This window comes from Colletotrichum acutatum (assembly GCF_030867785.1).
Source record: "Colletotrichum acutatum strain CBS 112980 chromosome Unknown BDZ83scaffold_114, whole genome shotgun sequence".
Taxonomy (NCBI): Eukaryota; Fungi; Ascomycota; class Sordariomycetes; order Glomerellales; family Glomerellaceae; genus Colletotrichum; species Colletotrichum acutatum.
The window spans coordinates 21,109-46,516 of record NW_026849108.1 but is presented as its reverse complement, the minus strand read 5'-3'; the positions used below and the strand labels follow the sequence as shown (position 1 = coordinate 46,516).

At 53.2% G+C, this 25,408-nt stretch overlaps 8 protein-coding genes and 1 non-coding gene across 9 annotated transcripts; 4 read left to right on the top strand and 5 right to left on the bottom strand.

The window, feature by feature from the left end:
- Positions 1 to 845: 845 nt before the first annotated feature.
- BDZ83DRAFT_587347 (transmembrane amino acid transporter) lies at positions 846 to 2,473 on the top strand (the record flags this gene model as incomplete). Its single annotated transcript, XM_060506029.1, has 5 exons — positions 846 to 986; positions 1,039 to 1,300; positions 1,362 to 1,553; positions 1,608 to 1,999; positions 2,051 to 2,473. 5 exons carry the CDS (start codon positions 846 to 848, stop codon positions 2,471 to 2,473), a joined length of 1,410 nt encoding a protein of 469 aa, XP_060360608.1.
- A 2,301-nt stretch (positions 2,474 to 4,774) lies between these two features.
- Positions 4,775 to 5,963, top strand: BDZ83DRAFT_587374 (uncharacterized protein; the record flags this gene model as incomplete). The annotated part of the gene is made up of 3 exons (XM_060506031.1): positions 4,775 to 5,402; positions 5,470 to 5,761; positions 5,822 to 5,963. The coding sequence occupies 3 exons, from the start codon at positions 4,775 to 4,777 to the stop codon at positions 5,961 to 5,963; spliced, it is 1,062 nt and encodes a 353-aa protein (XP_060360607.1).
- A 2,200-nt stretch (positions 5,964 to 8,163) lies between these two features.
- On the top strand, positions 8,164 to 9,653 carry BDZ83DRAFT_634679 (uncharacterized protein). The gene is made up of 2 exons (XM_060509118.1): positions 8,164 to 9,127; positions 9,197 to 9,653. The coding sequence occupies exons 1-2, from the start codon at positions 8,646 to 8,648 to the stop codon at positions 9,240 to 9,242; spliced, it is 528 nt and encodes a 175-aa protein (XP_060360606.1). The 5' UTR covers positions 8,164 to 8,645; the 3' UTR covers positions 9,243 to 9,653.
- A 1,395-nt stretch (positions 9,654 to 11,048) lies between these two features.
- On the bottom strand, positions 11,049 to 14,274 carry BDZ83DRAFT_634677 (uncharacterized protein). Its single transcript, XM_060509117.1, has one exon. It carries the CDS (start codon positions 14,052 to 14,054, stop codon positions 11,289 to 11,291), a length of 2,766 nt encoding a protein of 921 aa, XP_060360605.1. The 5' UTR covers positions 14,055 to 14,274; the 3' UTR covers positions 11,049 to 11,288.
- Positions 14,275 to 15,500: 1,226 nt separating this feature from the next.
- On the bottom strand, positions 15,501 to 15,933 carry BDZ83DRAFT_634674 (uncharacterized protein). Its single transcript, XM_060509116.1, has one exon. It carries the CDS (start codon positions 15,835 to 15,837, stop codon positions 15,658 to 15,660), a length of 180 nt encoding a protein of 59 aa, XP_060360604.1. The 5' UTR covers positions 15,838 to 15,933; the 3' UTR covers positions 15,501 to 15,657.
- Positions 15,934 to 16,318: 385 nt separating this feature from the next.
- BDZ83DRAFT_t253 lies at positions 16,319 to 16,392 on the top strand. Its single transcript has one exon. It is a non-coding gene; the product is annotated as a tRNA-Val (tRNA).
- Positions 16,393 to 16,474: 82 nt separating this feature from the next.
- Positions 16,475 to 19,367, bottom strand: BDZ83DRAFT_634672 (uncharacterized protein). The gene is made up of 5 exons (XM_060509115.1): positions 19,099 to 19,367; positions 18,994 to 19,026; positions 18,821 to 18,936; positions 18,661 to 18,762; positions 16,475 to 18,602 (listed from the first exon to the last, which is right to left on the bottom strand). The coding sequence occupies exons 1-5, from the start codon at positions 19,138 to 19,140 to the stop codon at positions 16,730 to 16,732; spliced, it is 2,166 nt and encodes a 721-aa protein (XP_060360603.1). The 5' UTR covers positions 19,141 to 19,367; the 3' UTR covers positions 16,475 to 16,729.
- An 800-nt stretch (positions 19,368 to 20,167) lies between these two features.
- Positions 20,168 to 21,466, bottom strand: BDZ83DRAFT_755983 (pepsinogen c; the record flags this gene model as incomplete). The annotated part of the gene is made up of 3 exons (XM_060514688.1): positions 20,168 to 21,116; positions 21,185 to 21,312; positions 21,371 to 21,466. The coding sequence occupies 3 exons, from the start codon at positions 21,464 to 21,466 to the stop codon at positions 20,168 to 20,170; spliced, it is 1,173 nt and encodes a 390-aa protein (XP_060360602.1).
- A 918-nt stretch (positions 21,467 to 22,384) lies between these two features.
- BDZ83DRAFT_722769 (glycoside hydrolase superfamily) lies at positions 22,385 to 25,196 on the bottom strand (the record flags this gene model as incomplete). The annotated part of the gene is made up of 2 exons (XM_060512505.1): positions 22,385 to 25,031; positions 25,144 to 25,196. 2 exons carry the CDS (start codon positions 25,194 to 25,196, stop codon positions 22,385 to 22,387), a joined length of 2,700 nt encoding a protein of 899 aa, XP_060360601.1.
- Between the last annotated feature and the right edge of the window lie 212 nt (positions 25,197 to 25,408).

Genomic DNA, 25,408 nt, shown 5'->3' with positions numbered 1-25,408 from the left:
GTTGTAGATTAAAGCTGATGATGGGAACCAGGCTCCATCGTGTGTGTATATAATACTACAGAGATCCGCGGGCAACTTTCAAATTCATGCCGACTTTCACTCACGACCTCGGAATGGTCTTCCATTTCCTGTGCCATATTGATAGGGTCTCGAAGAGCTTCGCAAACAGCTAGCAACCAAGCTCGTATGCAGTTGATATCAAGAGTTCTAATTGGGAAATCTCTTATTAACAGAAAATTATCTTTACCATTTGTCTAATCCAAAGAGGAAGGCCATAACGAGAACGAAGTCTGATTGGTGATTGTTCCCATTTATGTCTCCACTTCCCCAGACAACCCTTTGCGGGATCTAGGGCGGAACAAATGATGGATGTTATCCGCGATGGACCCAATTCTCCGCAGGTAGAAAGCTATCATGTAGATCTTATTTCGAGTTCATGAAGCTGCTGAATCCCTTCAGCTCCTATTCGAGTGCCTAACAAATAAGTTGCGGCGTGAGTATTCGACGATAGCCTTCGACTGCCCAGTCAGTGCCCATATAATCTCGCCAAGGCTCGGACTTACACACTCCGATACCGGCGCTCTTGCGAGAAGGGATTTTCACTTGACTCCATTGCAATTTAATAAAGGAATGTGTCAATCGAAAAAAGCGACCCCGCGAGGTGGGGAGAATTTTCATCTCTCTGGAAAAATGCTCGGCAGCTTGTAGGATGATCTGGGGAATTTTCATCAAGTATAATAATATGCTCATTCTACCATTCCCTTCCTAGTCTCTCCCACTCGTTGACCCCGTTCCCGTCGATTCGATACATCTTTGAGAGTGAGTGCTTACGTACAGGCACCGCCATGTCGGACACGAGGGAGATCAAGGATAGCTCGCTGGGCGAGGCACCGTCGAACACGGGCAAGGTTGTTGCCGCAGAGAACGCGATTGCCCACGATGCCGTTTTTGGTGAGATTACGGAAGATGGCCCCAACTACCGCAGTGTTTGTGACTCTCTTCTGGTGAATTCAGAGTCGTAGAATTGACTGTCATTAGGTTGGGTGGCTGGGTACTTCCGTCTTAATGATGAAAACTCAGATGGGTCTCGGCGTTCTATCCATCCCCTCTATCCTCGACACTATGGGAATCATTCCCGGAGTCATCCTTATCTGCGTAATTAGCGGCATCACTACGTGGTCCGATTTCATTGTCGGTACCTTCAAGCTCCGCCATCCAGAAGTCTACGGTGTTGATGATGCGGGAGAATTGATGTTTGGCTGGATTGGACGTGAAATCTTCGGCGCCGGTTTTTGCCTCTGTGAGTGCTCTCTAACAGCGGGTCGGTGTCAACATGAAATCACTAATATTTTCTCCCCTAGTCTTCACCTTCACCTCGGGATCCGCTATGCTGAGTATTTCTATCGCCTTGAATGCTCTTTCCATGCACGCAACCTGTACCGCCGTGTTTGTGGCAGTTGCAGCGATTATTGGCTTCGGCTTTTCTAGTATACGGACGCTGGGACGAATCAGTTGGCTGGCATGGATTGGTGTTACGAGTATCATCGTCGCCGGTAAGTCTAGCCCTTAATTCCACAAGTGTCTGCAGCATTTAATAGCTTCGCTAGTTCTCACCGTGACCATTGCGGTTGGCCTTCAGGATAGACCTGCGGCAGCACCGAAAGATCTCCCTTGGAAGTCAGATTTCAAGCTCGTGGGCTCGCCCACTTTCACAGAGGCCATCGCCGCCATCTCTGCACTCGTTTTCTCGTATGCAGGCACGCCGGCGTTCTTCTCCATTGTGGCTGAGATGCGCGAGCCGAAGCATTATACCCGAGCTCTCATTCTCTGCCAGTCTGTTGTCACGCTCGTCTACGTGGCTGTGGGCGCTGTTGTCTACTACTACTGTGGATCATATGTTTCTTCGCCCGCTCTCGGCTCTGCTGGGCCCAGTGTCAAGAAGGTCGCTTATGGACTTGGCCTTCCTGGCCTCATTGTCTCGGCCGCTGTCTTGCTTCATGTGAGTGTCTTGATTCCAAATAACGCTGAGTGTGTGCTGATCAAATTGTAGTTACCGAGCAAGCACGTATTCGTTCGAATTCTGAGAGGATCAAGACACCTGACAGCTAACACCTTCACTCACTGGGCAACCTGGATTGGCTGTACCTTCACTGTCGCTTTGGTGGCATATTTGGTCGCTAGCGGTATTCCCGTATTCAACAGTCTCATCTCTCTCATCGGTGCGCTTCTCGGCACATTGATCTGCTTCCAGCCGATGGGCTGTATGTGGTTCTACGACAACTGGGCGAAAGGGAAACAAAACCCCACCATAAGATGGTACGCTATGTGTGTGTGGGCCGCTTTTGTTGTGGTTTCGGGAACGTTCTTGATGGTCGCGGGGACTTACAGTTCTATCATGGGAATAATCGATGACTACAACGGCCCAAACCGCTCCTCTGCTTGGTCTTGCGCAGACAACTCGAACTCTGTGTAATGTTATGGGTCAGGGATCAGAGTAGCAATTAGCGGCAAGCTAGACTATCAGAAGAAACAGGTGGCACTTACTTCTACATACATGTACTGTCAGTGAATTTGTTCCTCGGCGTTGGGAGTGAGCCATGTATTCTGCATTATTCCTTGATCTCGACTTCAGAAGTTGTTAGAACAGAGATAGAACCCCCGAGACCCACCAGCCGGCTTGGAATACCCCGGTCAGACGATGGAGCCTTCCGATCTCCGATCTCTGTTGCCATCTATTTCTCCACTTGTCGAGAAGACTTTCTAGTTTGGGTTTCAACGTTGGAGCAATAGTCACAGAGACCATTGCGCCTGATTTCTCAAAGTAGCTTCTGCTCTTGCGGGCTTAAGCGGGATAGACAATAGTGAAGACCAAACTCTGCTTGAGTATTTACTAGGTAGGATAAGGTGCATGCAAAGTAAAGTACCATGTCAATCTTGAATAATCACAGAGATAGGGCGAATAAGGAGATAACTGTGCGCTCGCTTGGAACAGCAGCCGTCTGCGTTCAGGACCAAGCTGATTGATATTGTCTGGTGACCTGAGGCAAAAGAAGGCACTATGCTTGCTTCACGTTTAAGGTACTAGAGCACGGGCGTTGCAGCGCAGAAGAGATTCGAAACCATGGCATCTCAAGTTTTTCAATCTTAGTACATGGCATAGATAATGTCGTCGCATTGCGGAAAGCGGGACCTGTCGGGCCCCGGGGAATGAATCTGAGTGCGGTGCAGTTCCCGCGCGGGTGGAATCAGTCCCGCCCTGAAATGGGGTTATCACACCACCGCCTTGTCATTCACCTGAGATTTTTTATGAGGTCTTCAAACTACCTCGAAATAATTCCACTTACCTCAACGTGAGTGGTAGATGAGTATTTATGATGCTTCAGTAAGGCTAGAGGCATAAGAAAGCTGGAACATGGGGATCTCGACATGATTCGCTCACACACCAGACACAGAGACAGGATAGCATATAGCCCGCAGGGAGAGTGGGATGCCGAAATGTCTCGGCAATGGCACACAAAATTAGCTATCAGGATACGAGATCTGATGTGCAGGGCTAGAATCCTGTACACCTACTAAATATAGCTTTGGTGACCCCTGAGCTCTCTATCAAGCCAAAGATCCAATGACTGCGAATTGAGTCGACTACCAAGATAAAGAAGCGAGAACAAAGGCATTCCTTATCTACTGACAGATATATCTAGTAACCTATCCTCCTCATATAGTATTCAATAGTGGTCCTCGCAAAGTAAGATGAGTTGAGAGATCCAAATTTTGTCGGAAATGTAGCCTTTATTGATTGATTGTGAGTATCGTTTCAAGAGACAATATTTTCTGCCCATAAATTTGCAGCATAACGCTGATGTTGGTCATGTAGTCGAGACTGCGGCGTAAGTTTTTCCAGCTCTGTCAATCACCTGTATCCAAGAAACTAACATATGCCAAGTGAGCCTTCGGAAGCTTAGCTGCAATCCATGTACGGAGCAATCATCGGTGAACCCATTAAGCCATTTCTTTAATATCTATATGGGCTAGAAAAGGGGAGGAAAAGTCGCTTTCGACTTGAGATATCTTATCTTCTCTCTGCCCAACAGATACTTCGCTGACTGAGAGACTGCCGGCACATCACTCGGATTGTGGGGTCAACAAAGCGTCCCGCGCCGCGCCGCACAGGGGTGGGATACCGTGACGGGACTGGGCACACCCCGAGACGCGAAGCGCCATTGAGCGTTATCGTGGTGGGTTTGCCCTGCCCGCGCGGGGGCCTCGGGGGCCGGGATGGTGCCGATCGCCCGTATAACATTCGCTCCAAGGACGGTCTCGAAGCCATCAGTTTCCGAGCCTAGCCCTTCTGTGAGAGTTCTGTCAAACGAATGGACTCTGCTTCTTCTGACAGAACATGTCTTTATTCAATTAGGTTACGAGCACCAACCCCTGGCTCATCCCAGTCCCCAGGACCCTCACTCGACCACCCCTTATTCCCGCCCTCTGCCGAACAGTTATCGACCGACTTCAAAACACTCCCTTTTCCCCCGTTGTACGACCTCTGTGACGTGCACGGGCCACAATCTGACCACCTTTGGAACGCCTCTGTGTGGACAAGTCAGACCGGGGGCAACCTGGTGATCCCCGGAACTTACGATCAGATTTGGGCTGGTTTGAACCAGTAAGAGCTACTCGGAAAGTTCATCTGACAAACACACAACAATTCCAAGCCAGAACGAACACGGCAAAAGTCGATGAGCGCTCTCCAGAGTTCCTCCGTGTCATGACGACAATGGACCAAGATCCCGACCACGAGCCGGCGATCCGGAGTCTTGGCGGCCTGGATGTCATCGACTCGAATGGGGACCTCTACCTCTTTGTAGGAGAAGACGTTGAAGAAAAGCCCAAAAATTACTTTGTATGTTCCAAAGCGCTCGCAAGAGCCTCGACAGTCTTTCGAAAAATGCTCTATGGCGGCTTCGCTGAGTCGCGACCACATCAGATGGATGGCGTCGCGCGAGATTGGACTGTGGAACTCCCCGATGACCGGCAAGAGGCTTTGGAAATGCTACTCAATATTTCGCATGGGCGTTTTGAGCAGGTTCCTGAACAACTGGAACTCACGCGTCTCTACCAGTTCCTTGTGGTGACTGAAAAATATGACGCGACCAGCATCACGCGGCCATGGGCCCGCGGATGGATGGAGGCAGTCAAGACGAGCATGCAGAATCCGCTGCTTCTCGGTGTTGCTTATGAACTTGGGGACGCCCAAATGTTCAATAACATGGCAATGAAGATTGCTACTGAGTGTCTGGTTGACGACGATGGAGACTTGGTGTTTGGTTATAGCGGAGTGAACCGTGAAACTTACTCATACAAACTTGGCCACATCGAATATCTATTCCCGTCTGGCTTTGTCGGTACGTATTTCGATAACCTCCTGACTTTTAGAGACTCCGCAATGAAACCAACTGAATCATGGTCTAGATGATGCTACGACAATACGCAAGACTCTTCTCACCACCATGCTGGAACCCTACGCTAGCCTCTACATGACGCTTAAACACGGAGACCGATGCATGTCATCGCCGCAAGATCCCACGGGTGGCAAAAGATGTGACAGCATCCTATTAGGGTCCCTCATCCGATCTTTCGCGGCGCAGACAATCGATCTCACGGCCCCGGATCCCGTCGCAGCATACCGCGGGAGCGCCTCGGCGCTTCAGTCAGTTCTGCTCAAGCTCGAGCTGTTCACGGTCCACTCGGGCTTCTCGCATCCGTCGTCCACATCATTCAGCTTCGGGCAGACGACACATCCGCGGTTCGGCTTCACTTTGAGCGCTTGCGAGCATGTCTTGCAGTCCGGACTGCGAGAGGGTGTAGAAAGGTCGCTGATGCTTAGGGGGGATATGAGCTTTGTTCAGCCAAAGCACAAGGAATATTTGCAAAAGCAGGCGCAAAAGACGGGTCTTTCTAAGTAGCATTAATAATTTTTATGACCAAACCACCTTTTGAGCATAAGTTTGTTTTGGGGGTCTTGTGGCCGCCGTCGAGACCAACCCTCACCTGTCTAGTAGACCAAATTTTCGTCTGCATGCGTGATGACTTTTGTCCCTTGCTCAATTGACCATTTCACGCTCCAGGCGCATGTTCCCTTTCCTCTTGACATAAGATTATGTCCCTACCGTCAACACTGCAAGCTATGCCCTCCGGGACCTTTGTGGATTCGCGGGCTCGAGTATTCGCTCTCCTGGCTTTTGCCCATATCACGCGTCCGTTTCACCGATGAATCGGAATGTAAGGCCTCTGACCTCTTCATCCCTTCCCCCTCCCAACATGAATTCAATCACACATCGGACCACCTCATAGTTTTCAGTCTCGTATAACTGCAGTGCATCCTCCTGATCTTTGTTCGTAACAAGAAAAGCGTGTCCATCTACGCAGCTCTTCTCGTAGGCAGACGCATCCACCAAAGCCTTGTACTTACCGCCCCAGGTTGCAAGACAACCACCGCGACCCTTTGCAGCTCGGTCAACTGGCTCAATGCCGGGAAGATAGATTAGGACAGTAGGATCCGCACGTGTGCTGTAGAAGGAGTACCAGCCTGGGTATGCTGCTCAATATGCGATGTCTAGGTTTGCGGGGGGCCGCAAGAATACTCGTAAGACTCCTCGCCGTGGCCCTGAGATTCCTTCTCCGCGCGAACCATGTCCCAGTGGAATTCAGAGACTTGAACTCGTGCAAAGTTAGATCGATGATCCTGGATCTTCTGTGTGGCATTAGTGAATGTGTAGCCGAAGCGGGACTGCCACCTCTTGATGTCGTCGCAGTCCGGTTCAGTGTTGTCCTGTTGTGTCATAGCCATGGACTCAAGCTCGTGAAGAAGGCCCATGTTGTCTGCTCGCGTAGGGCCGTTTCTCAAGACGGGGTGACTCTGCTGGTAAAAGGGTGTAGTGAGACTTTAGATCAGCGGGACTGTAAGATGCTTGGTGAAAATTTGCAGCTCCGCATGTATGCAAATAGGCGAGGATGGCTACTTTATTTACAGAAAATTCTATCGAGGGCTTCGTAGATACCTCTGTTATGTGGGTAGACAAAACGGTTGATAATGGGCTGCGTAACTAACATGGCTTACACCAAGACTTGGATACAACATGTACCATGATGGGCAAACCAACACTAGTAGAACCAGTACCCTCGCAACTCTAATCTCTGCCAAGTTTTACATGTCGTTACTAACTTTCTTCTTGAATAGAATGACAAAGTCGGTTCGGATATCGTACTTAGTACTTACCACTTAAGGTACTTTAGAAATCGTAACTATCGGGACACCGCTAATTTCGACGTTGCTGATAAGACTGTTCTCTTCTAGCATAGGCGTCTGACTGCAATACGACGATTATGCTTTTGATTCGGCGGCATGATTGCACAACGGATGACATGAAACGATCCTCCATCGATAACATCAGTCATCTTCCTATCAACCAAGCTCATCACTGCCACGATACTTTCCAGCAAATGGTCAAGCGCCGCACTGTCCTGTCGGTCACCACTTCCTATCTTGAACTTTACAACTTCATCCTCCTCTTGTTACCTAGTGCACTCTGCCTGTGGAATGGAATAAGCGCACCTTGGCATGGAGCTCAACAAGCTTGACACGCAGTGCTATGTGTTCGACATAAAGTCGGTGCCATGCTCGGTTCTCCGGAGGTATCGAGCATTGTTGATCGATTCATGAAATTAGAGGAGAAGATGTAGGACAACATGACATGGAATAAGCGCGCTCCTGTTCCGCTTTTTTGAAGTAAATCAGTGGCAGATTGTAGCAATTTACAACCGATCCGGCACCGTTTCCGTGAGAATTCGCAAGCAGAGCAGCTAAGCCCCCGGTTTCTCTCAATATGAGCGTCCAGCCACGACAGTTCTAGGAAAGAAGAAGTAATAGCAGGATTATCATCGGGAGTTGGAAACAAACCCTCCTGGATCCCTCGTTTTGATTGACGTTAAATGCCTCTCACTACAAGCCCGAAGGTAACGAGCTATCGCTTTGAATGGCAAAAGTTGGTTTGACAAAAGCAAATACCAGTTAGGACGGTAAGTCACCACCTCGTAACTCCAATTTTCCTCTGGCGGGTGGCCTCCCGAGGCTCACTTACACGAGGCCCGATACGGCTGGAGAAGCAAGGAGGTCTGAGTGCCAAGAGAAAATCGCTCATACACAAAAGGCCAACACAGACAGGGTCGGATTCGGTGGTGATGGGCAACCATTACGTTAAAATTACCTACAAGCTACTGCTTCCCCATGGGAAGCGGGCGCAAAAAGACCCAAATAATCTCAACGTTGTTCCAATCGGCCGCCAAGCCTGCGGAATGCACTCGCATCCGAAGGGCCTGATCTGGCAACCCGGATATGAATGCACGCAGCAACAGGAAGTTCTTAATCCCTCAACCGAGACATCACATGGCTTTCAAGCCGGTGAGATTACCCTTGGGCAATGTTGACACAAAACAAGGTGCGATTGATGATTCGCGAGGGCTATTTGAAGGACTTAAAAACCGCAGGACAGCAAGACTCTCGTTCGTGTCTGCTTGAAATCTGTTCATCCTGATATCCTCCCGCCATTCAACTTCCTCCTCAATACATTCCTCATGACATTATCCGCATGAGCCCGACAAGCATTCCAGATGCCGCTGTCACAGATGCCTCAACCACCTGGGTGCCCGAGAAGCAGCCAGGTGCCGTCGCCGCAGCGCTCTGTGTTGCATTCGCAATCCTAGTCGGCCTCGTGCTCTACCTCTTTGGATGGAAGAAGATTAGGAAGTTGAGGCACCCTCCGCCGCCTCCCCCACCTCCTTCTCTGCATCTAATAACGACGGGCAATCACCGCAGTCGACATGATCCCCCCGATCCATCGACTTTGAGCCCATACAGCTTGCCCCGGCTACCGAGAAAAGCCCGGATGCCCAAGCTGACCCAGGGAAAGCTCGAGTCGTTAGCAGAGGTTGCCGAGGCCAAGATCTGTCCTGTTTGCCTGGATGACTTTGTCGCTGGAAGTGTTGTTGGGCAGTTGCCGTGCGGCCATGTCTTTTGCTCAGCTTGCATCGAGCTTTGGCTCCTTAAGCACTCTTACACATGTCCTCTGTGGTACGTCTCCTTACCTGACACGATGCAGCATGCGCGACTACTAACCTATTCTGATTGACTCTGGTTCAGCCGCTTCAATCTTGAAGCAGGCGAAGTGCACGCCAAACCACGATAAAAGGGCGTGTAGTGATGGATCACGAGGCCGCATACAAGGGACACTAATTCATCCAAGCGTGCGAAATATATTGGTAGTATGGTAAATTGCTCTCTCTGAAGCCTTGCAACTGCCATGGCTGTAACTCATGCTGTAACTGTTGGACTCGGCGTCTCATCATACCCATATGATGCCACGAAGAGCGCTAGGCGTCGATAGGTACTGCAAGATAACGTTTCATGCGACAGTCCTGGAGGCATACTGTTAGGGAAGGATCGTCGGTGTTTGCCCCTTTATGTCAGTGGGTGATGGAGGTATAACAGTCGACGTAGCTGCAGTCTCTCTTGAAAGCCTTCAATCTAAGTATGGCTGCCTGACTTGTTGTTCCATTCAGCTCAGTGAACATAGTACTCTATGAATAAACATGCCAATTGTGAGTGTAGTAAATCTTGAGCAACAAAAGCATGCTCCAAAAATACACCAATCTTGAGCCACATGCTGACGCACCCCGATGGCCAGCAATGAGACCTTCTGTCTTGAGTGGCGCAGCCTTCCGCGAACCACAAAAACGCCTCAACACCACTCTCCCTTTGTCAACTTGAAGCCTCAAAGCAGTACCAATCATTCGAGATACGGAGCACCAGTGTTAAATAAAGCATTGAAATATAGCTTGCTACAGTGTTCATAGATGACCTAATTTTGAGTATGTACTTAGGATCAAGAGTGTCTTAATCTATCGTCGGCTGATTACCGAATGACCCTCGTGACCAAGCTTGCCCACGTGATGGTAACCAAACCAGCTGCTTTTCGTTGTGCTACATCAGTTCAAAAGTGATCGATTTGTCACACGTGAAGCCCCCAAAACAGGACATATCTTGATCGACCCGCGCAATCTATGTCAACGTGAGACTCTTTCCCGACGCTGTGCCACTCTCAACGAGCTGCATCTAGGTACTGTGGCCCGTCACCTGTTGCTCATTATCCCTGGCATGTTCAATGTTCGGAAATCGATCTCCAGGTGTCCCGGGTGATTGGCTCACCGGGCGACTTGTATCAAAGATTCAAGGGTAGAATGTTGCCTTCTTCATTTTTCGACCCAAACCAGAAGAAGTGATGGCAACATCTATTAGCCGCTCCAAACAACCTAAATAAACATTACGGCAGTTTGTAATTCAGAATCAACCTCACTTCCAGCTAGATCCACTCTCAAGTCTTGCTTGGCCTGGCCGTCCGGCTATTATTCGTCGACTTGAACGCCTCACCAACTGACAGTTGAGGGAGCCGCATGTACGCTTAGACTCATCCCTACGTCGACAATGTATATTACTTACTCTGACAATTTCAAAGTTGAGGATCGAGCCTGACATCGCCAGCGCACTCTTTCGCACGATGAACGAAGAGAGAATGTCTGTAATCGTACCATCACTAGATTCCAGAGAAACAATAGAGAGCGAGGCCACACTGGTTTCTGTCTCTGAGAGAATTCAGCCAGCCACGAGAAATGAGCATTATTGTCATCATGATCATCCTGGTTTCACCATACACACTCTAGGGCTGTTCGATTTTGCAAGAATTATGCTCAGGTTGACACTGTTCTGGATGAGTTTACTGCTTCTCCCCCTTTGCGGCTGGAACGCTGCAAGCTCCACACTTTTTCTCGTCATGCGAGGAGTCCCGCTGGGTCGACAAGTGGAAGTGTTTCTTCGTTTATCTTATAATATGGCCAAGATAGAACTCAGTACCGCCGGACTATACAGATGATATGTTGTCGGGTGGCAATTCTTGTACAAGTCCGGTGGCGAAATGTTGGAAATCGGCCACGATGATGGAGACAATCACAAATAAGCAACTGGATACACCTGTCGCTAAGCAGCACATGGCACCCTGATTACATGCAATATCTTGAGGTGAAGCTTGCCAGAATGAAAGAGAATATATACATGAAAAGTTACGAGTAAGTACACGAAGTGAGTTGCTTGTGATTACAGTGTTGGGCAACGCCTGAGTACCCGAAGAATAATATAAAGAAGAATATCCCCAGCCACGGGATTGAACGTCTCAAATACTTCATTGAAGGTATTCGCCGACAAGAGCCAAGTCGATAATGGCCGCCAGTCCATACAAGGCAGCATCATTCGTAGAGATCCACGACGCCTCATCGATGGGCGCCAACACATCACTGCCGTTGAAATGAACAGTGCTCCAAGGAGCACTTTGCTTCAATCCATCAGTGTTGAAGAACTCATTCCAAGCACGAGCCGCGAGAGTCGCGTTGTTCGTGCGGTGAGCGGCGTACGCAGTGAGACGAGAGTGCCCCTGCTTGAGACTCGTGTTACCGAATCCCTTGCCGTACCGCGCCGTCTGCTCGGCGGCGCTGGCACTGTAGTAGTAGCTGTAGTCGTACCATGCCTGTTCGAAGCCCTCGGGGACATCGGCGCCGGCATGCTCAATGAACTCGGCGACGACTTCCATGAGGCCAAAGACGGCAGACAAATGGGACACGGCGACGGTCCCGTTGTTGTTGGGATCCGCGGGAGGGGGCCCGAGAGTGCCGTCAGCGAGGTTGTACAGGCCAGAACCCGTAACGAAGCCGTTCTTCAGCTTGGCGATGCTAGCAGCAGTGTTGGTGAGCTTCGTGCGCGCCTCTTCCCAGCGGGAGCCGCGGCGCTCCCACTCGAGAAGCCACGAGGCAGCGAGGGAGGACCAATCCGTGCCAAGACCGACGGCGACGGAGGAGTTGGGCGTCGGTACCCAGCCGTCGGTACGAACCTTGCGGTTGGGGTCGAGAACGCCGTAAGTCTTGTCCGTGTCGAGGATCTCCTCAATCAGCTCGCCGGTGCGCTCGTCGCCGCCCGTGACGAAAAAGAAGACCTTGCGGTACTGCGGCGTCGAAATGCGTGCCTGTTTTGCGCTGTCGCCCCAGTGCTGAACGCCGTGGCGGGTTCCGAGACCCTTGTACTTGCCGAGGTGGTAGACGTCGACTTCGCCTGTGTGGCGGACCTGGGCCTCGGCGAAGCGGAAGACGTCCTCACGGCCGGTGCGGAGGAAGTAGTTCCAGAAGAAGAGATCGGGGGAGAGCTCCGAGTTATCCCAGGCGTAGCCACCGATATCATAGCGCCACTGATGCCTGTCCGTGTCGTAGGCGTGGATGAAGTCGCCGTGGTCCCAGAAGCCGTACCACTTGCGCTGCTCGACCTGGCCCTCGTAGAACTTGAAGAGAAAGTCAAGATGCTTCTCGATATCGGCGGCGAGGCCTGAGGGCGACTCGGCCGGAGGCGCCCAGTAGTTGCCAATAGCCTTGGTCTCGGCGAGGTATTCGGGCTCACCAAAAATGACGGGCGGGTTGTTGGTGTGGTCGGTAAGGTCGGCGAGGAGGGTACGGTTGGGGGTCTGGTCGAAGCCGTAGAGGAAGATCTCATTGGTTCGGGCGACACCGTAGGGGTTGTTGAAGCCGGGCTCGTAGTCTTCGTAGGTGATTTCGAGAGCGTCGAGCTGCTCTGCGTAGGTCTCCTGGCCGAGACCGTCGTGGTAGGGGCGGATATCCAGAGCGGGTGCTGAGGGGCTGTAGATCCAGATTGTAATCTCGCCCTTGTCCGTAGCGGCGTTGGTGATGTCGATGCCAGTCGGGTAACGCTTCCAGAAGTTGCGCAGGCCAACGGCGAGACCACCCTTGGTGGCACCGCCGAGGTACGCAAGACCGCCCGAGCGAGTGCCGCCGGGGATGTTGACCCAACTCTGACCAGCCTTGGTGCGCTTCTTCAAGGTGAAACCGTCAGGAGAGAGCTGGGTCAAGCTGAAGTCGCTCCAAGTCGGAATCCACTTGAGTCTGGTTGTGACTCTCTGATCCCATGTCGCAGGATCGGCAAGCTCCACGCCCTCGAATTGATCGTTGCGGATGTCTACGCCAGGATCTCTGCGAAGGCCGGTGATGCCCTGCACGGCTTCGCTCAGGAGACCGCCGTCGATGCCGGAGATTCTGACGTGGCGGTTATACTGCTCTTCGCCCTCGAGGGGGACCTCAAAGCGAATGCCGAGTCCAGAGATGAAGTCCTCTTCGGCGTTGCCATCGTAGATGACGGTGTGTACGATGCGAACAGCCTCGGAGTTGTGGTAGAGGTAGAAGCGGAGGATGAAGGGAAGCCAGTCATCGTGGCCACTGTCGCCGGAGTGCTTGCCACGGACGGTGACGAGGGCACGAGCAGTGTTTTCCTTGCTGACAGTGACCTCTTCGATGTTGCTCTCGAAGTTGAAGTAGTTGATGGCAGATTGGCCCTTCAACTCCGCCTGGTCCTCCACGCCGGACTGAGAGTGCAGCACAAGCTTTCCGTTCTGACCGATAGTCTTGCCAGAGGCGGTCTTGATCTCGCCGACGACGACATTACCCGACTTGGGGAAGGTGATGGCGAGCTTGCCAGTATCGACACTGACGGCATCAGATGAGTCGGCGACGGTCAGGCCGCTAGACTGCTGCCGTCTGGCACGGGAGAAGCGCGCCGTCGAGTTGGACGACGAGGATGCGCTGACTGTGTACTCGTCCAGAATCGTATCCGACTCGGGGATCGCATGACCGGTCCATTTGATGGAGCCATCGGACCAGTATGCTGTCACCCAGGTCTGCAGCAAGCCGCCACCTGAGAGGGAGAACTCGGTCGAGTTGGGAAAGTACTTGCTGCGGGCCCAGGGCAGGCCGAATGTCGTACCGGCGGTGTAAGAGGGAGTGCTGCCGAGCCATTTGACGGTGGCGCTGTCGCTGGTGCTGTTGTCGAAGCGTTGCGCGCTGGCCGGGCCCAGTAGGCCGGCGAGAGCAACGAGACCAAGAGCGAGCCGAGACATTCTTAGAAGAACAAAGAGTGAGGAACTCAAGACGTCTGACCGTGCACCGTTACAACAGCTGCGAAAAGAAACGCGGCGACGGTGTTGCTCTAATAAGAGCCGAAGGCTTCTTCGGTACAACGGAAAGCGAAAGAAAATGTCATCAAGTCAACCGCGTGATCCGCCGAGTCTTGGCTCGCAGCACAGCCTGTGGATGGCATCATCCGACGCGATGATCTCGAGTCGTGGGAGTGGACGGATGAATGCCTTCAGACTTGGCCCGACGCGATCTCAGCGCGCATGATGCCATCCGTTCGCTCCATCTTTCTTGGGGAGTCGCCCGCAATCGAGGGGGATGCTACGCTGCTGGTGGCCGCTAGACCTGCAGGTTAGATGAGGCCAAGGGACTCCCCTCTTTATCTCGACTCGGGTCACGGAGCGTCATACCTTCAAGAGAGTAGGAGAGCCATATGAAGCTCTGTGCCAATCCAGCTTCTAGGAGCTGCAGAGGTGCAGAGAGGAAGGGGAAGCTCTCAACTTCGGTGCAATTGCACCGATGGCGGAGGAAAGGAACCGGGGAAAGGGTCCAACTTGGAGATGTCTAGGGGCACTTTGTCACCTCCCAGACGGGGCAATTGGGCCGGGATGCAGGTCCCGCACATATTCCACCGAGAGACCGAAGAATTCTAAGACTTTTTTCCCAAGGAATTCTCAACTGCGATCCAATGGGAAAGAGCCGAGGAGGATGCGGGGTAAACGGCTTCTGGTGCTTAATGGTGAAAGAGGTTGAAGAAGCGAGATTAAACTTTTGGATATGCATGTTCGCAAGGTGTTGAATGCAGGGGAAGCTCGTTGTGGGAGGAAGCTAAGGTTATCGAGCTTTATTGCAACCTCGAGCACGCAATATTGTCATCTCATGTCGAATGGAGTCATTGGGACCGCTGTAAACGTTCTCCTGAGCCTATTCGGTTTAGAATCAGCAGGAAGACATGACTTACCAAGTCGCAGCAAGATTCGCGACCTGACGGTTACAGGGACATGGACGCAGGAACGTACCAGACTGCCGGAAAGAGACATGGGGCCGGAATGGCACCGAAATCACCTCGAACTGCGCGGAGACTGCACAAACTTTCGTGATGTAGGCTTGTCTTTGGCTTATTGAAGCCATATGTTGAGATCGCCTCTTATCAAAGACGACGTGTTCAATTTCGAAGAGGTGATCAGATTCTACAGCTGTGATTGAAATTCATCATCTCATCTCCGTCGTCACATGCCCCGCCATCCACCAGCTCGCCTACATCAGTGGCAGCACAGGCGGATCGAGTCAAACCGCGACACCCAGAATAATATTGTCAACATTTGAAGAAAACTACAAGATCATAATTAGCTGTCCCACTGTCACCGATCCGGCTACCGAGACATACCGCGTGTAGCCAACTATCCTTGCATGCGCCGCTGTCACCATCGGTTTGACCCGCCCGTCCATGCCGCGCCTTCGGCTTTCGGGATGACACCTTCATATTTGCAGGTTGACGCAAGGATATGATGATAGGAAAACATGTATTAGTACTCCAGACCCATGGACAGACATTTGAACACGGCGGACTGCTCGGAGTTGGTCCAGTCACACAGGAGCAGGATGAATCTCCGTTGGTTTTCGAGGCCTACATGAATTGTACATGAAATTGATCAAGACGATTACGACCCACCTTATGCTTTGCTTAAGGTAAAGGAAAGCAGATCTAGCTGGTATATTGGAATGTAAAATGAGATATTCGAGGCACATGGGGAAGAAGCTTTCCATGAACCCAGGGGGAGATCTCAAAGCCTATCATATGGCCGATGATCAAACTTCCCGAACTTTCTCCCATTTTACACATTACCTAACACTCTTGCATGTCTATCATCGAAGCAAGTCAACTCCAGAACCCGGTCTATGGCATCGCAGAGCTCTCCTCTTGCAGAATAGGAGACTCAAAATCGCCAAGCACTGACCTTCAAGAAATTGACTCTGGTCCGTTGTCCACCACGTCGTACTCCCAAGAGAACACCTAAATGATGATATTGGATTCCCCAGGGGAAAGGGAAAGGGATAATACAAATCTTAGCCACGTTAGTTCCGTGAAGGACATGCCGACGAGCATAGAGACCTCGGACCTAACAGCGACTCACACCAACGTCAGCGTTTTGATAAGGGCGTTATCGAGGGAGAAAGTTGGTTCTCCGCTGGCTTTCCTCTGATTCACTACAAGTACAGTCTTGACGTGGAAGTAAGCAATAACCCAGGTTTCGTGGTGTAGTTGGTTATCACGTCAGTCTAACACACTGAAGGTCTCCGGTTCAAGTCCGGGCGAAATCATTTCCTTTTGCTTTTCGAGGCAATTCATTTCACGATACCATTTCTACTATTCTTTGATGTTGTTAGAGCAATTCCAGATGCCGTTGGGGAAATTTCTTTCAAAGTTCGGCCACCCGCGATTTAGACTTTTGTCAGTTTTTGTTGGAGTCAACGCTCGACAAGCCATTCCCGTGCCACGCCATCCTGATGCTCAGCGTTGGAGAAATTGGTAACAAATTCAGCTATTTTTTTGGTATTGCTAATTTAATTAACTAGGTACTAAGGTTCCGATGCAATCAATCCACGCTCGTATTTTTCCAAACACAACCGATCCCTGTGGTTCTCATGTCCCTCGTCCTCATACCGTCGTCTGTTTCGCGTCTTCACCAACGTCAGCTGTTTCCAGCTGGCCGCTGGCAGCCGCTGCTTGTGCGACTTCATTGCCAGTCGTCTGAGCTTCTGGGTCCGATTGACCCTCAACCTTTCCATCGTCAGCGACCCCCACTTCAGGCTTCTTGTCGCTCTCAACCTTTGCAGCCTCCTTCGTATCAGTCGCCGGCGCCTGAGACGGTGTCGACTTTCTAAAGATGTTGACGCTCGGCAGCGACCAGCCCTTCTTCTTGCCGTCATCGGCGACCGGATCGGCAGGTTGAGATTCGAGCTGGCCGGTGGCTGCTGCCGCTTGGGCAGTCTCGTTCCCGACAGTTTCGCTCGTAGTCTCTTGAGCTTCGTTCTTGTTGTCGGCGGCATCCGAATCAGTCTTGACAACATCGCCTTCCGCCTTGGCGACGTCCCCAGTGGCATCGGTCGTCTTGTCAGCCTCTGGCTTCTCCCCGTCAGCAAGCGCTTGCGAGGGTGTTGACTTTCTGAAGATGTTGACGCTCGGCAGCGATGCCTGGCCCAGAGAAGAAACGGAGGCGGGGACCTTTGGCATATTTGGCATGTTCAGCATGTTCGGCATGTTCGGCATATTGGGCATACCTGGCATACTGGGCATACCAGGAAGCCATCCCTTGACGCCTGTACCTGTTGACTGCGCGATGCGGAAGAGGTGCTGCATGTACGTCCGCTTCTCCTCGGTCGTCATGTTCTCCGGATTGATATCGCCGACCAAGTCTCCCTCACCATCGGCGGGGAGTGGCACCAGCGAGGCGGCGGCGGCGATGTCAATAGGTGACTCGTCGGGCATTTCGTCGTCTGTCGACTTTGAGGCTTCCTTCTCGTCGAACTTTTCGTCAATCTTGTCGTCCGACTTTTCTGCTGGTGCTTCGGTGTTGGAAATAGCCTTCTCCAAAGTTTCCTCGACCTCGGCGTCCTCTGCAACCTCTTCGGGCGGCGTTTCGCGGAATTTCGCATCGTCGACAACCGGCTCCTCGCTCTTGAACCACTCAATCACCAAGTCGGCCGCCTGCTCCGTCATCTTCTCGTACCCCTTGTGCTTCCCAGGCTGAAACATGGCCATGTGCGCCGCCACCTCGTCGTCGACCTCTGGCAGAACCTGTCTCGAGAAGAGCGACGAAGCAGGATGACTCTCCTCCGGCACGGCGCAGAACGTCCGCTCGGGGACAAAGTAGCCACCCTGCCAGTACCCATTCTCGCCCAGCGACGCGTAAAAGTCGTGGATGCCGACACCCTTGAGCGCGCCCATCCGCTCAAGGCGACGGTTGAGTTCCTTCTGCTTCATGAGCGCGCCGACGAAGGTGAAGTGGTCCGAGAGCCAGGCAAAGGACTGGCCGACGTTGCCGCGGTTGATATATGCCAGCCCCTGGCCCAGGGCATCGACGCTCTGCTGGTAACCCTCCTTGACGGAGTTCTTGTTGAGACCCTTGAGGCTCTTCATGATGGCCTCGCGGTTGACGTAGGCGGCGACGCCTCCTGCTGCGATGGCGCCCACTGTGCCTGTTCTCACGGCGACGAGCTGCCACGTCTTCCACCCTGGGTTGCGAGTGGCCGTAGTTGTCACGGCCGAGGTTGCGGCGCGGCGGGTTCCTAGGCGAGCGAGGGTGGAGGGTGCGGCCGCCGAGAGGGCCGTCATGACGTTGAAGACGCTGCTGACTTTTTGGTAGTTTGAAAAGCCGCCGTATACGAACATGGAGCGGGCGAGGCCGTTGTAGGGGGTATCAAAGGTGAGAATGCCCTGGATGAGGGGGAAGATTGGGTCGTCTTCTGACGGGTTAGACTGCGCCCGCTCGTTGATGGCGAGGAAGAGTGAATCTGCGGCGACGAATCCTCTAAGGTGTGTTAGCCTTTGGTTATCTTCAAAGGACGGAGGCTTTCGATGGTGCCTACCCCATAGAATGAGCGACGAGAACGACTCCGACTTCTCTGTCTTTTGGCGGCCAGGGCTTCTCAACGCTGGCCTTTCTTACATCCATAACCCTCTCCTTTAGCCTACATGGTGTTAGGATGCTTCAAGGTAATGATCACTGCGGGTGATAAGTAGACTGACCATGCGAGAAACGCCTCGGTGGCCTGCGCCAGCTCGCCTTTGGTCTCATACTGAGGGTACACGATGGACTCGACGCGATGATCCGGGAGCTGCTTGGTGACTGACCGCTTCAGGTCCTACATGACAAGCATCAGTATGGAAGAAATGAGCGCGTGGTATCGAGGTAGTCTCACATCTGGAAAGTCGTGAAACGTGTCTTCATTCCCCTTGTGAAATTTGTACTTGTTAGCTGCTTGCTGTGCCGGCGCATCGATGGCTTGCTGTTGTTGACTACTCACTTTGAAGCCATGGATGAAACACAGAAGCAGTGTCCGAGGCATGATGGAGTACTACCCGAAATAATCTAGGTACGGTAGTAGGGAGTCAGGAAAGGATTAGATACGACTGGGTATTTCGAAAAGGAATTATTTGGCAGGAACGTAGAAGAGTAATGCTAGGTATTTCGTAGGTAAAGGGTATCATGAAGAAGAAGACATCCGTAGCAGCCAAGAAAAGACGGCCGGTGCTCATGGAGTATATCCCGCATCTTCCCTCCCCCTCCCTCCCGCCTTCTGCATTTCTCTTTCCCTCTCTTACACCACCAAGCAGACGAATGAACCAACCAGACACTCCATGCAGAGCAGTGACGATTGACTGAGCGGTTCGTGCATGTGCAACTGCCTTCCCTCCAGTTCAATTTGTTCCAGGTTTTTCCCAGCCACACCTTCTCCTCTGCGAAGCCGCGGAAGTTGCGTGGGCGCGTGGCGAGTGCATCGTCGCCGCGGGCCAATGGCACGGGTCGCAACTTCGGCCAAGACGTCACCAACGACGTCATGTTGCGGCACCTCGAACTTTTGGCGTCGGGGCCTTCATCTCACTCTTCACTTGTGGTTCACTCACGCACTTACTCACACGCTCATTTACAATCTCTCAGCCACTCACTCACATCGCCCTTTCAGCTCAGGTCTGGGCCCTCTTCTCTCACCCACATCAACCCCTCCATCCCAGTCCATGTCAACACCTCTACTGTCAAATCAAAACCCTATGATAGATACTCACCTTCCACCTTCTGCAAGGTGCGGCACGTCACATCAAAAGTCAAATAGATGAGCCCGATGCAGATCTGTACAACAGAGTTCCTTTCGGGTGGGATTGGCTGGTCCTCCTCCACGTGCGATCCAAGATCTTCAGCTCACAATCGCATCGATGCATGAACCCCCGGTCTGTCAAGTTGAAGGATTTCCAAGATTTGCTCGCATGTAATTATTTCCTTCTAATAAATTCCAGGAAGCTGGTTCTTTGATCCACTTTCGTGGCCCGAGCGAGTGACATTCCCCCTCTTATTCTCATCCCACCTCATCATCCCTCTCACTTCGCTGGCGTGGTCTTGTTCTTCAAGTACCCAAACGACAACGTCGGATCAAACTTGCCAATCACGGTCTCGTTCGCCGCTGAGCCATAATCCCATACCGTATAAAAGTTCTTCAAGAATGGCGTCCCAATCAACACGAACCCAGACTGCGCGCCATCCTCAAAAGGAGGCCAGCACGCGTCATCCCGGTACGCAAACCCTGGTCGCGCCAACTGATCGCCCGGGATCTCAATCGTCTGCGGGTAGCGGTAGTCACCGAAAGTAAACTTGAACGACCACGACGAATTGAACTCGCTGCAGAGCGGGATGTGCTCGCCCTTGAGGATCTTTGTGTAGTTCATCCCGATGGACTCGTACACGGCCAGGTTCTGCTTCGTCGGCAGCGTAATGGACCCGGCACCCGTGTCAAAGACCACACGCGCCTGATCGAAATCCGTCTGCGTCTCGATAACGCTGCCATTGCTCGTCGTCCGTGTGCCGTTGACCTTGAGTATCGTCGACCGCCAGACGTCGTAGGTGCCGTCCACGCGGGTAATCGGGATCGTGACGAGGTCGCCTTCAACATACTCGTCCTCGCGGGAGCCGCCGATCGTCAGGACGCCGTCGCCGGGAACGCCGCTCGTGTTCTTGGCCTCGGTGCCGTAGTAGATGCCAAACTTGGCCGCGTCGAGGCGGTTCTCCGCCATGAGGGTCTCGACGACGGTGTTGGCACCGCCGTCGATGATGGAGCTGAAGCCGAGGCCCATGAAGCCGTCGGCGGCGAGCGCCGCCCAGTTGCTCTCGTTTGCGGCGATGAAGGACTGGTCCCAGGTGAAGTTGCCGACGGTCCATTTCTCGGCGACCGTGGGGCCGGCGACGTCGCCTCCTAGGTAGGGGATCACGGCGCTTTCGCCCGTGTAGTGACCGCTGGTTGAGGCGTTGATGCTGTAGCCCGTCCGATCATATCTGGAATTAAATGTTTTAGTAAGCCTGAAGGATGATCTTGCTCAGGGGATATGGTTCGAGAGACGCACCCGCTACCGTTGTTACAGTTTCCCTTGGCGAGGCACTGGCTGTCGGTCGCCCACGAAGAGGAGCTTCCCGTATCGAAGAGGAGACGAAATGTCTTGGCTGGGGTTCCAATACCAAACTCGACAACTTTCTGTGATGCCTTGGTCAGTACTTCATCTCTTTGCCAAGAGACTGTAGATGACACGCACGTAGCCATTGTCAACAATGATGCCCAGATCAAGCACAGCCGCACTCGCTGCGGACGCGACCGCCGCCGCCGAGAAGAAACGAGTGACGGGCGACATGGTATGATTGTCTCAGAACAAATGTACCCAAACGATTGACAGGACGTACAGCGAGAAAGAGCAGGACGAGATCCGATGAACGGGCCTACGGGATGGGCGTGCCATCTTTAAACAGCAGAGCTTATTTACTTGATGTGCCCATCGTCCCGCATTATGGCGATCATTTGCAACCTCGTAAAGGGCGGATGCTGCAGGGAGTCTTAGTGGGGAAGGTCAATCTCGACAATGCCGGGATTCCCTCCAGAGTTGACCCGTCCAACGCCCATCTCAGTGCCGGACAAGTTGGCAACCCGCTCGCCGTGGGGTGGCCTGCTGCTATTTTCGTCCTTTTAAACGGGTTGCTCCGTCGTACGCCTTTAACCTAATTCCCGCCGCCGTTGAGCGTGGCGGCGTGGCTGCTGGCATTTAGTTGATCTAGAGGCCAAGGTGTGGTGAAGGTACGAGGAGATCGGCACGCACCTGGGCCGAATACGGGGAGACACTCGTTAGAGTCTCACCTTCGATTTCGGTCTTCTTGTCCTTCTTCAGCCCTACCTCTGCTGAACAGCCGCCTGATTCTACATCGGGGGCCTTGACTCGTAGCCATAGTTCATCCCGTTTGCGTGTGGTTTTGATGAGGGCTCGTAGTTACACTTGCATTCGTACTATGGCAGACCCTGTCATGCACCTGCTCACTCTATTAACTTTTGCAGCCCATTTATTAGGCTCTTCCAAGGCCCTGCGCCCGGAGTAAAAGGTGACTAATTTGCGAGAGCGAGTGCAAACCACCAAGCTCTTGTAGGTCCTTTAGATAAGGTACACGAGAATCATCAATCGAATGTCCCCAATTCTCATCAACTTTTAATGCTGGTTGTATTAGACTCTCTTCACGCAGTCTGGGATTAGACCCTTAGCTATGTACACCAAACTTTGGCATCCTTACTGTGTCTTTACAACAACTCCTACCCCCTCAAGACCTGCACCAGAAGCTGTGACGGTGATATCTCCAGCAACACCCTCCTCAGACTTCACGATAGCCAACACGAGACCGCTGTACGCCTTGCGGACCATCGACGGGAACGCAACCAAGTCCGCCGGATCACCGTTATCAGTCGCAACAATCTCACCAGGTCCGCTCACGGAAAAGGTAATCTCATCGTCCGCAAACCTCACCACGTCGTCATTCGCGTCCAACACCTCAACAGTAATAAACGACAAGTCCAAGCCGTCGGCCTTGATCGTCGTACGATCCGCAGAAGCGCGAAGCTTCGCTGATGCACCGACGGTCCGCACCGTCGTCTCGGCCCACCCCGCGCCGTCTTTATACGTCGCGACTCTAATCTCACCGGGCTCGTATACGACATCGTCCCATCGGAACCGGTACGTCAGCTCCACGCGCGTCTGTCTGCCCTGCGAGACTCCGTTCACAAACAACTCGGCCTCGTCCGCCGACGTAAACACATGCACGGGAGTCACCTCGCCAACGCGGTCCTCGGGCCAATTCCAGTGCGGCAGCACATGCGCAAACTTGACGTCGGGCCTCCAGCGCGCCTGGTACAAGAAGAACCGGTCCTTCTTGAAGCCCGCGAGGTCGATGATGCCTGAGTACGAGCTGCGCGCCGTATAGTACGGCGTCGGCTCGCCGAGGTAATCCCACCCGGTCCAGACAAACTCGCCCGCGACAAAGGGGTGCGTGTCCTGCGCCTTGAAGACTTTATCGGGCGAGGAGCCAAAGTTGGCAGAGTAGAGCTCGTACGCGCTGACCTGCTGCGAGGTGGAGTTGCCGCCTGAGGTGTCGTTGACGGGGGCGCCCGTGTCGCCCGTCACGGGGAACATATAGGTTCCGCGCGTGCTCAGCGCCGAGGCCGTCTCGCTGCTGAGGATCATCTTGTCCGGGAAGGCCTCGTGGAAGTCGGCGTAGAGGGGGTGCGTTCTGACGCCTGGGAGGAAGGAGTAGTTTGGTGTGTCGCGAATGCCTTCGCCCTGGTAGTTTAAGCTGAGGACGTCCATGGCGGTAGGGAAGGACATGTTCGGCTTGGCAAAGTTCATGGATGCGGTAGATGGCCGGGTAGGGTCTTCTTCGCCCACGATGCCGTGCAGCTCGAGCGCGGGGACGGTGCCTGGGTCGCCGATCTGCTGCTCCGAGACCTCGTTGCCGAAACTCCACATGATGACGGAGGCGTGGTTTCGATCGCGGCGCATCATGGCACGCAGGTCTGCCTCGTGCCAGTCCTCAAATATGAGGTGGAAGTCGTTTGCCGTCTTGTTGCGGTACCAAGAGTCAAACACCTCATCCATGACTAGAAACCCACGGCTGTCCGTCAACTCCAAAAGTTCCGGGGCGGGTGGGTTGTGGGACATGCGGATAGCGTTGCAGCCGAGCTCCTCGAGGACCTCGAGCTGGCGCTCGGCGGCACGGGTGTTGAAGGCTGCGCCAATGGCGCCGAGGTCATGGTGGTTGTTTACGCCCTGGATAAGGACGTGTTCGCCGTTGACGAGGAGGCCGCGGTTCGCGTCGTAGGTTACAGTGCGGATGCCGAAGCGAGTTTCGTAGGTATCGACGATGGCGCCGGCGACTGTGACTGTCGTGACGGCGACATAGCGGTTCGGCTTCTGGGTCGGTGGAGGACCCCAAAGAAGGGGAGATGTGACGGTCGTTGAGCCGTTGACTTGTGCTTTGCTACCGGCCGCAACGGAAGTAGGCGAGCTGGGGAACTCGGCTACCTTGGCTCCCGGCTTGTCTGTGGAGACGTCGAGTAGGTGGATGTTGGTCGAGATTTCGACATCCTGATCGGAGTCGCCCTTGTTCTCGACCTCTACTGCCAAGTCTACGGTAGCGGACTCGGGAGAGACGTCCTTGGTGACGATGTAGGTTCCCCATTGCGCGACGTGGACTGGGTTCACCTTGGTCAACCACACGTTGCGGTAGATGCCACCTCCAGGATACCAGCGTGCCGAGTCTGGAGGGTTGTCCAGTCGGATGGCGAGAACGTTGTCTTGTCCAGTCTTGAGGTGTGCCGTGAGATCGAGACGGAACGAGTTGTATGGGTAAGGCCAGCCACCGACCAGGTAGCCATTGAGCCATACCATCGCGTAGGACATGGCGCCGTCCACATCCAGGAAGATGGACTTGCCCTCATCCTCGGGGGTAACCGTCAACGAGCGACGGTACCAACCCACGCCATGCACAGGCAAGCGACCCATTCCACCACCAATAATGGGATTCTCCTCGGTATAGAACGGACCCGCGATAGCCCAATCGTGAGGCAGATTGACACTCTCCCACGAGGCATCATCAAAGCTCGCCGAGGCATACGAGACATTGCGCGAGGGCTCGCTGCCGGGGCGCTCGTAGTGCTTAGCCGGGTCGTTGATGAAGTCGTTGGCAGACGGCAAGATCCACGACTTCAGCGCAAAGGTGTCGGTCAGGTTCACGAGATCCGGGCGCTGGTCGTAGATGAGGCCGTCCGGGTTGAACTCTGAGCGCCAGAAGCGCCATCCCTTGTTGATGCTCACGCGCTCGCGTCCGCCAGTGGTCGGCGTGGACGAGTTCTGTCGGGGCTGGATAGTGAGAGCGTTCGCGGGGCTAAGGATGAGCAGCAGCAGGCTCAAGAGCGTCAGCCCGAAGACTCGCGTCGGCAATGAGGCCCGCCGTGAAGTCGTCATCATCTTGAAAAGTGATTCGAAGTGACTGTGACATTGCGATACCACCATGACGCGACCTACCGTGGATTCTTATATGGCGTGCCATGATGTGGTCTCCAACATTCGTATTCCATCGGCCAAGCTAGGAAACTTTTCCTTGACGTATTTCCGCCCCATTATTCGGCGACGGATTCCTAGTAGACTCCACGAAGAGAGAGCGAAACCCTCGCACCAGTCCATCGTTCCTCGGCTTTGCTTGACTATTGTTGATGGGGAATCACCGAACCATGGGGTCCAATTTCGGGTGAAAAGCCTCCA

Coding starts and splice junctions, on each gene's coding strand:
- BDZ83DRAFT_634679 (XM_060509118.1), top strand. CDS start 8,646: ATGAGCCCGACAAGCATTCCAGATGCCGCTGTCACAGATGCCTCAACC. Junction 9,128..9,196: donor TCTTACACATGTCCTCTGTG/GTACGTCTCCTT, acceptor ACTCTGGTTCAG/CCGCTTCAATCTTGAAGCAG.
- BDZ83DRAFT_634677 (XM_060509117.1), bottom strand. CDS start 14,054: ATGTCTCGGCTCGCTCTTGGTCTCGTTGCTCTCGCCGGCCTACTGGGC.
- BDZ83DRAFT_634674 (XM_060509116.1), bottom strand. CDS start 15,837: ATGGAAAGCTTCTTCCCCATGTGCCTCGAATATCTCATTTTACATTCC.
- BDZ83DRAFT_634672 (XM_060509115.1), bottom strand. CDS start 19,140: ATGCCTCGGACACTGCTTCTGTGTTTCATCCATGGCTTCAAA. Junction 19,027..19,098: donor GTTTCATCCATGGCTTCAAA/GTGAGTAGTCAA, acceptor AAATTTCACAAG/GGGAATGAAGACACGTTTCA. Junction 18,603..18,660: donor CTCGTCGCTCATTCTATGGG/GTAGGCACCATC, acceptor AACACACCTTAG/AGGATTCGTCGCCGCAGATT.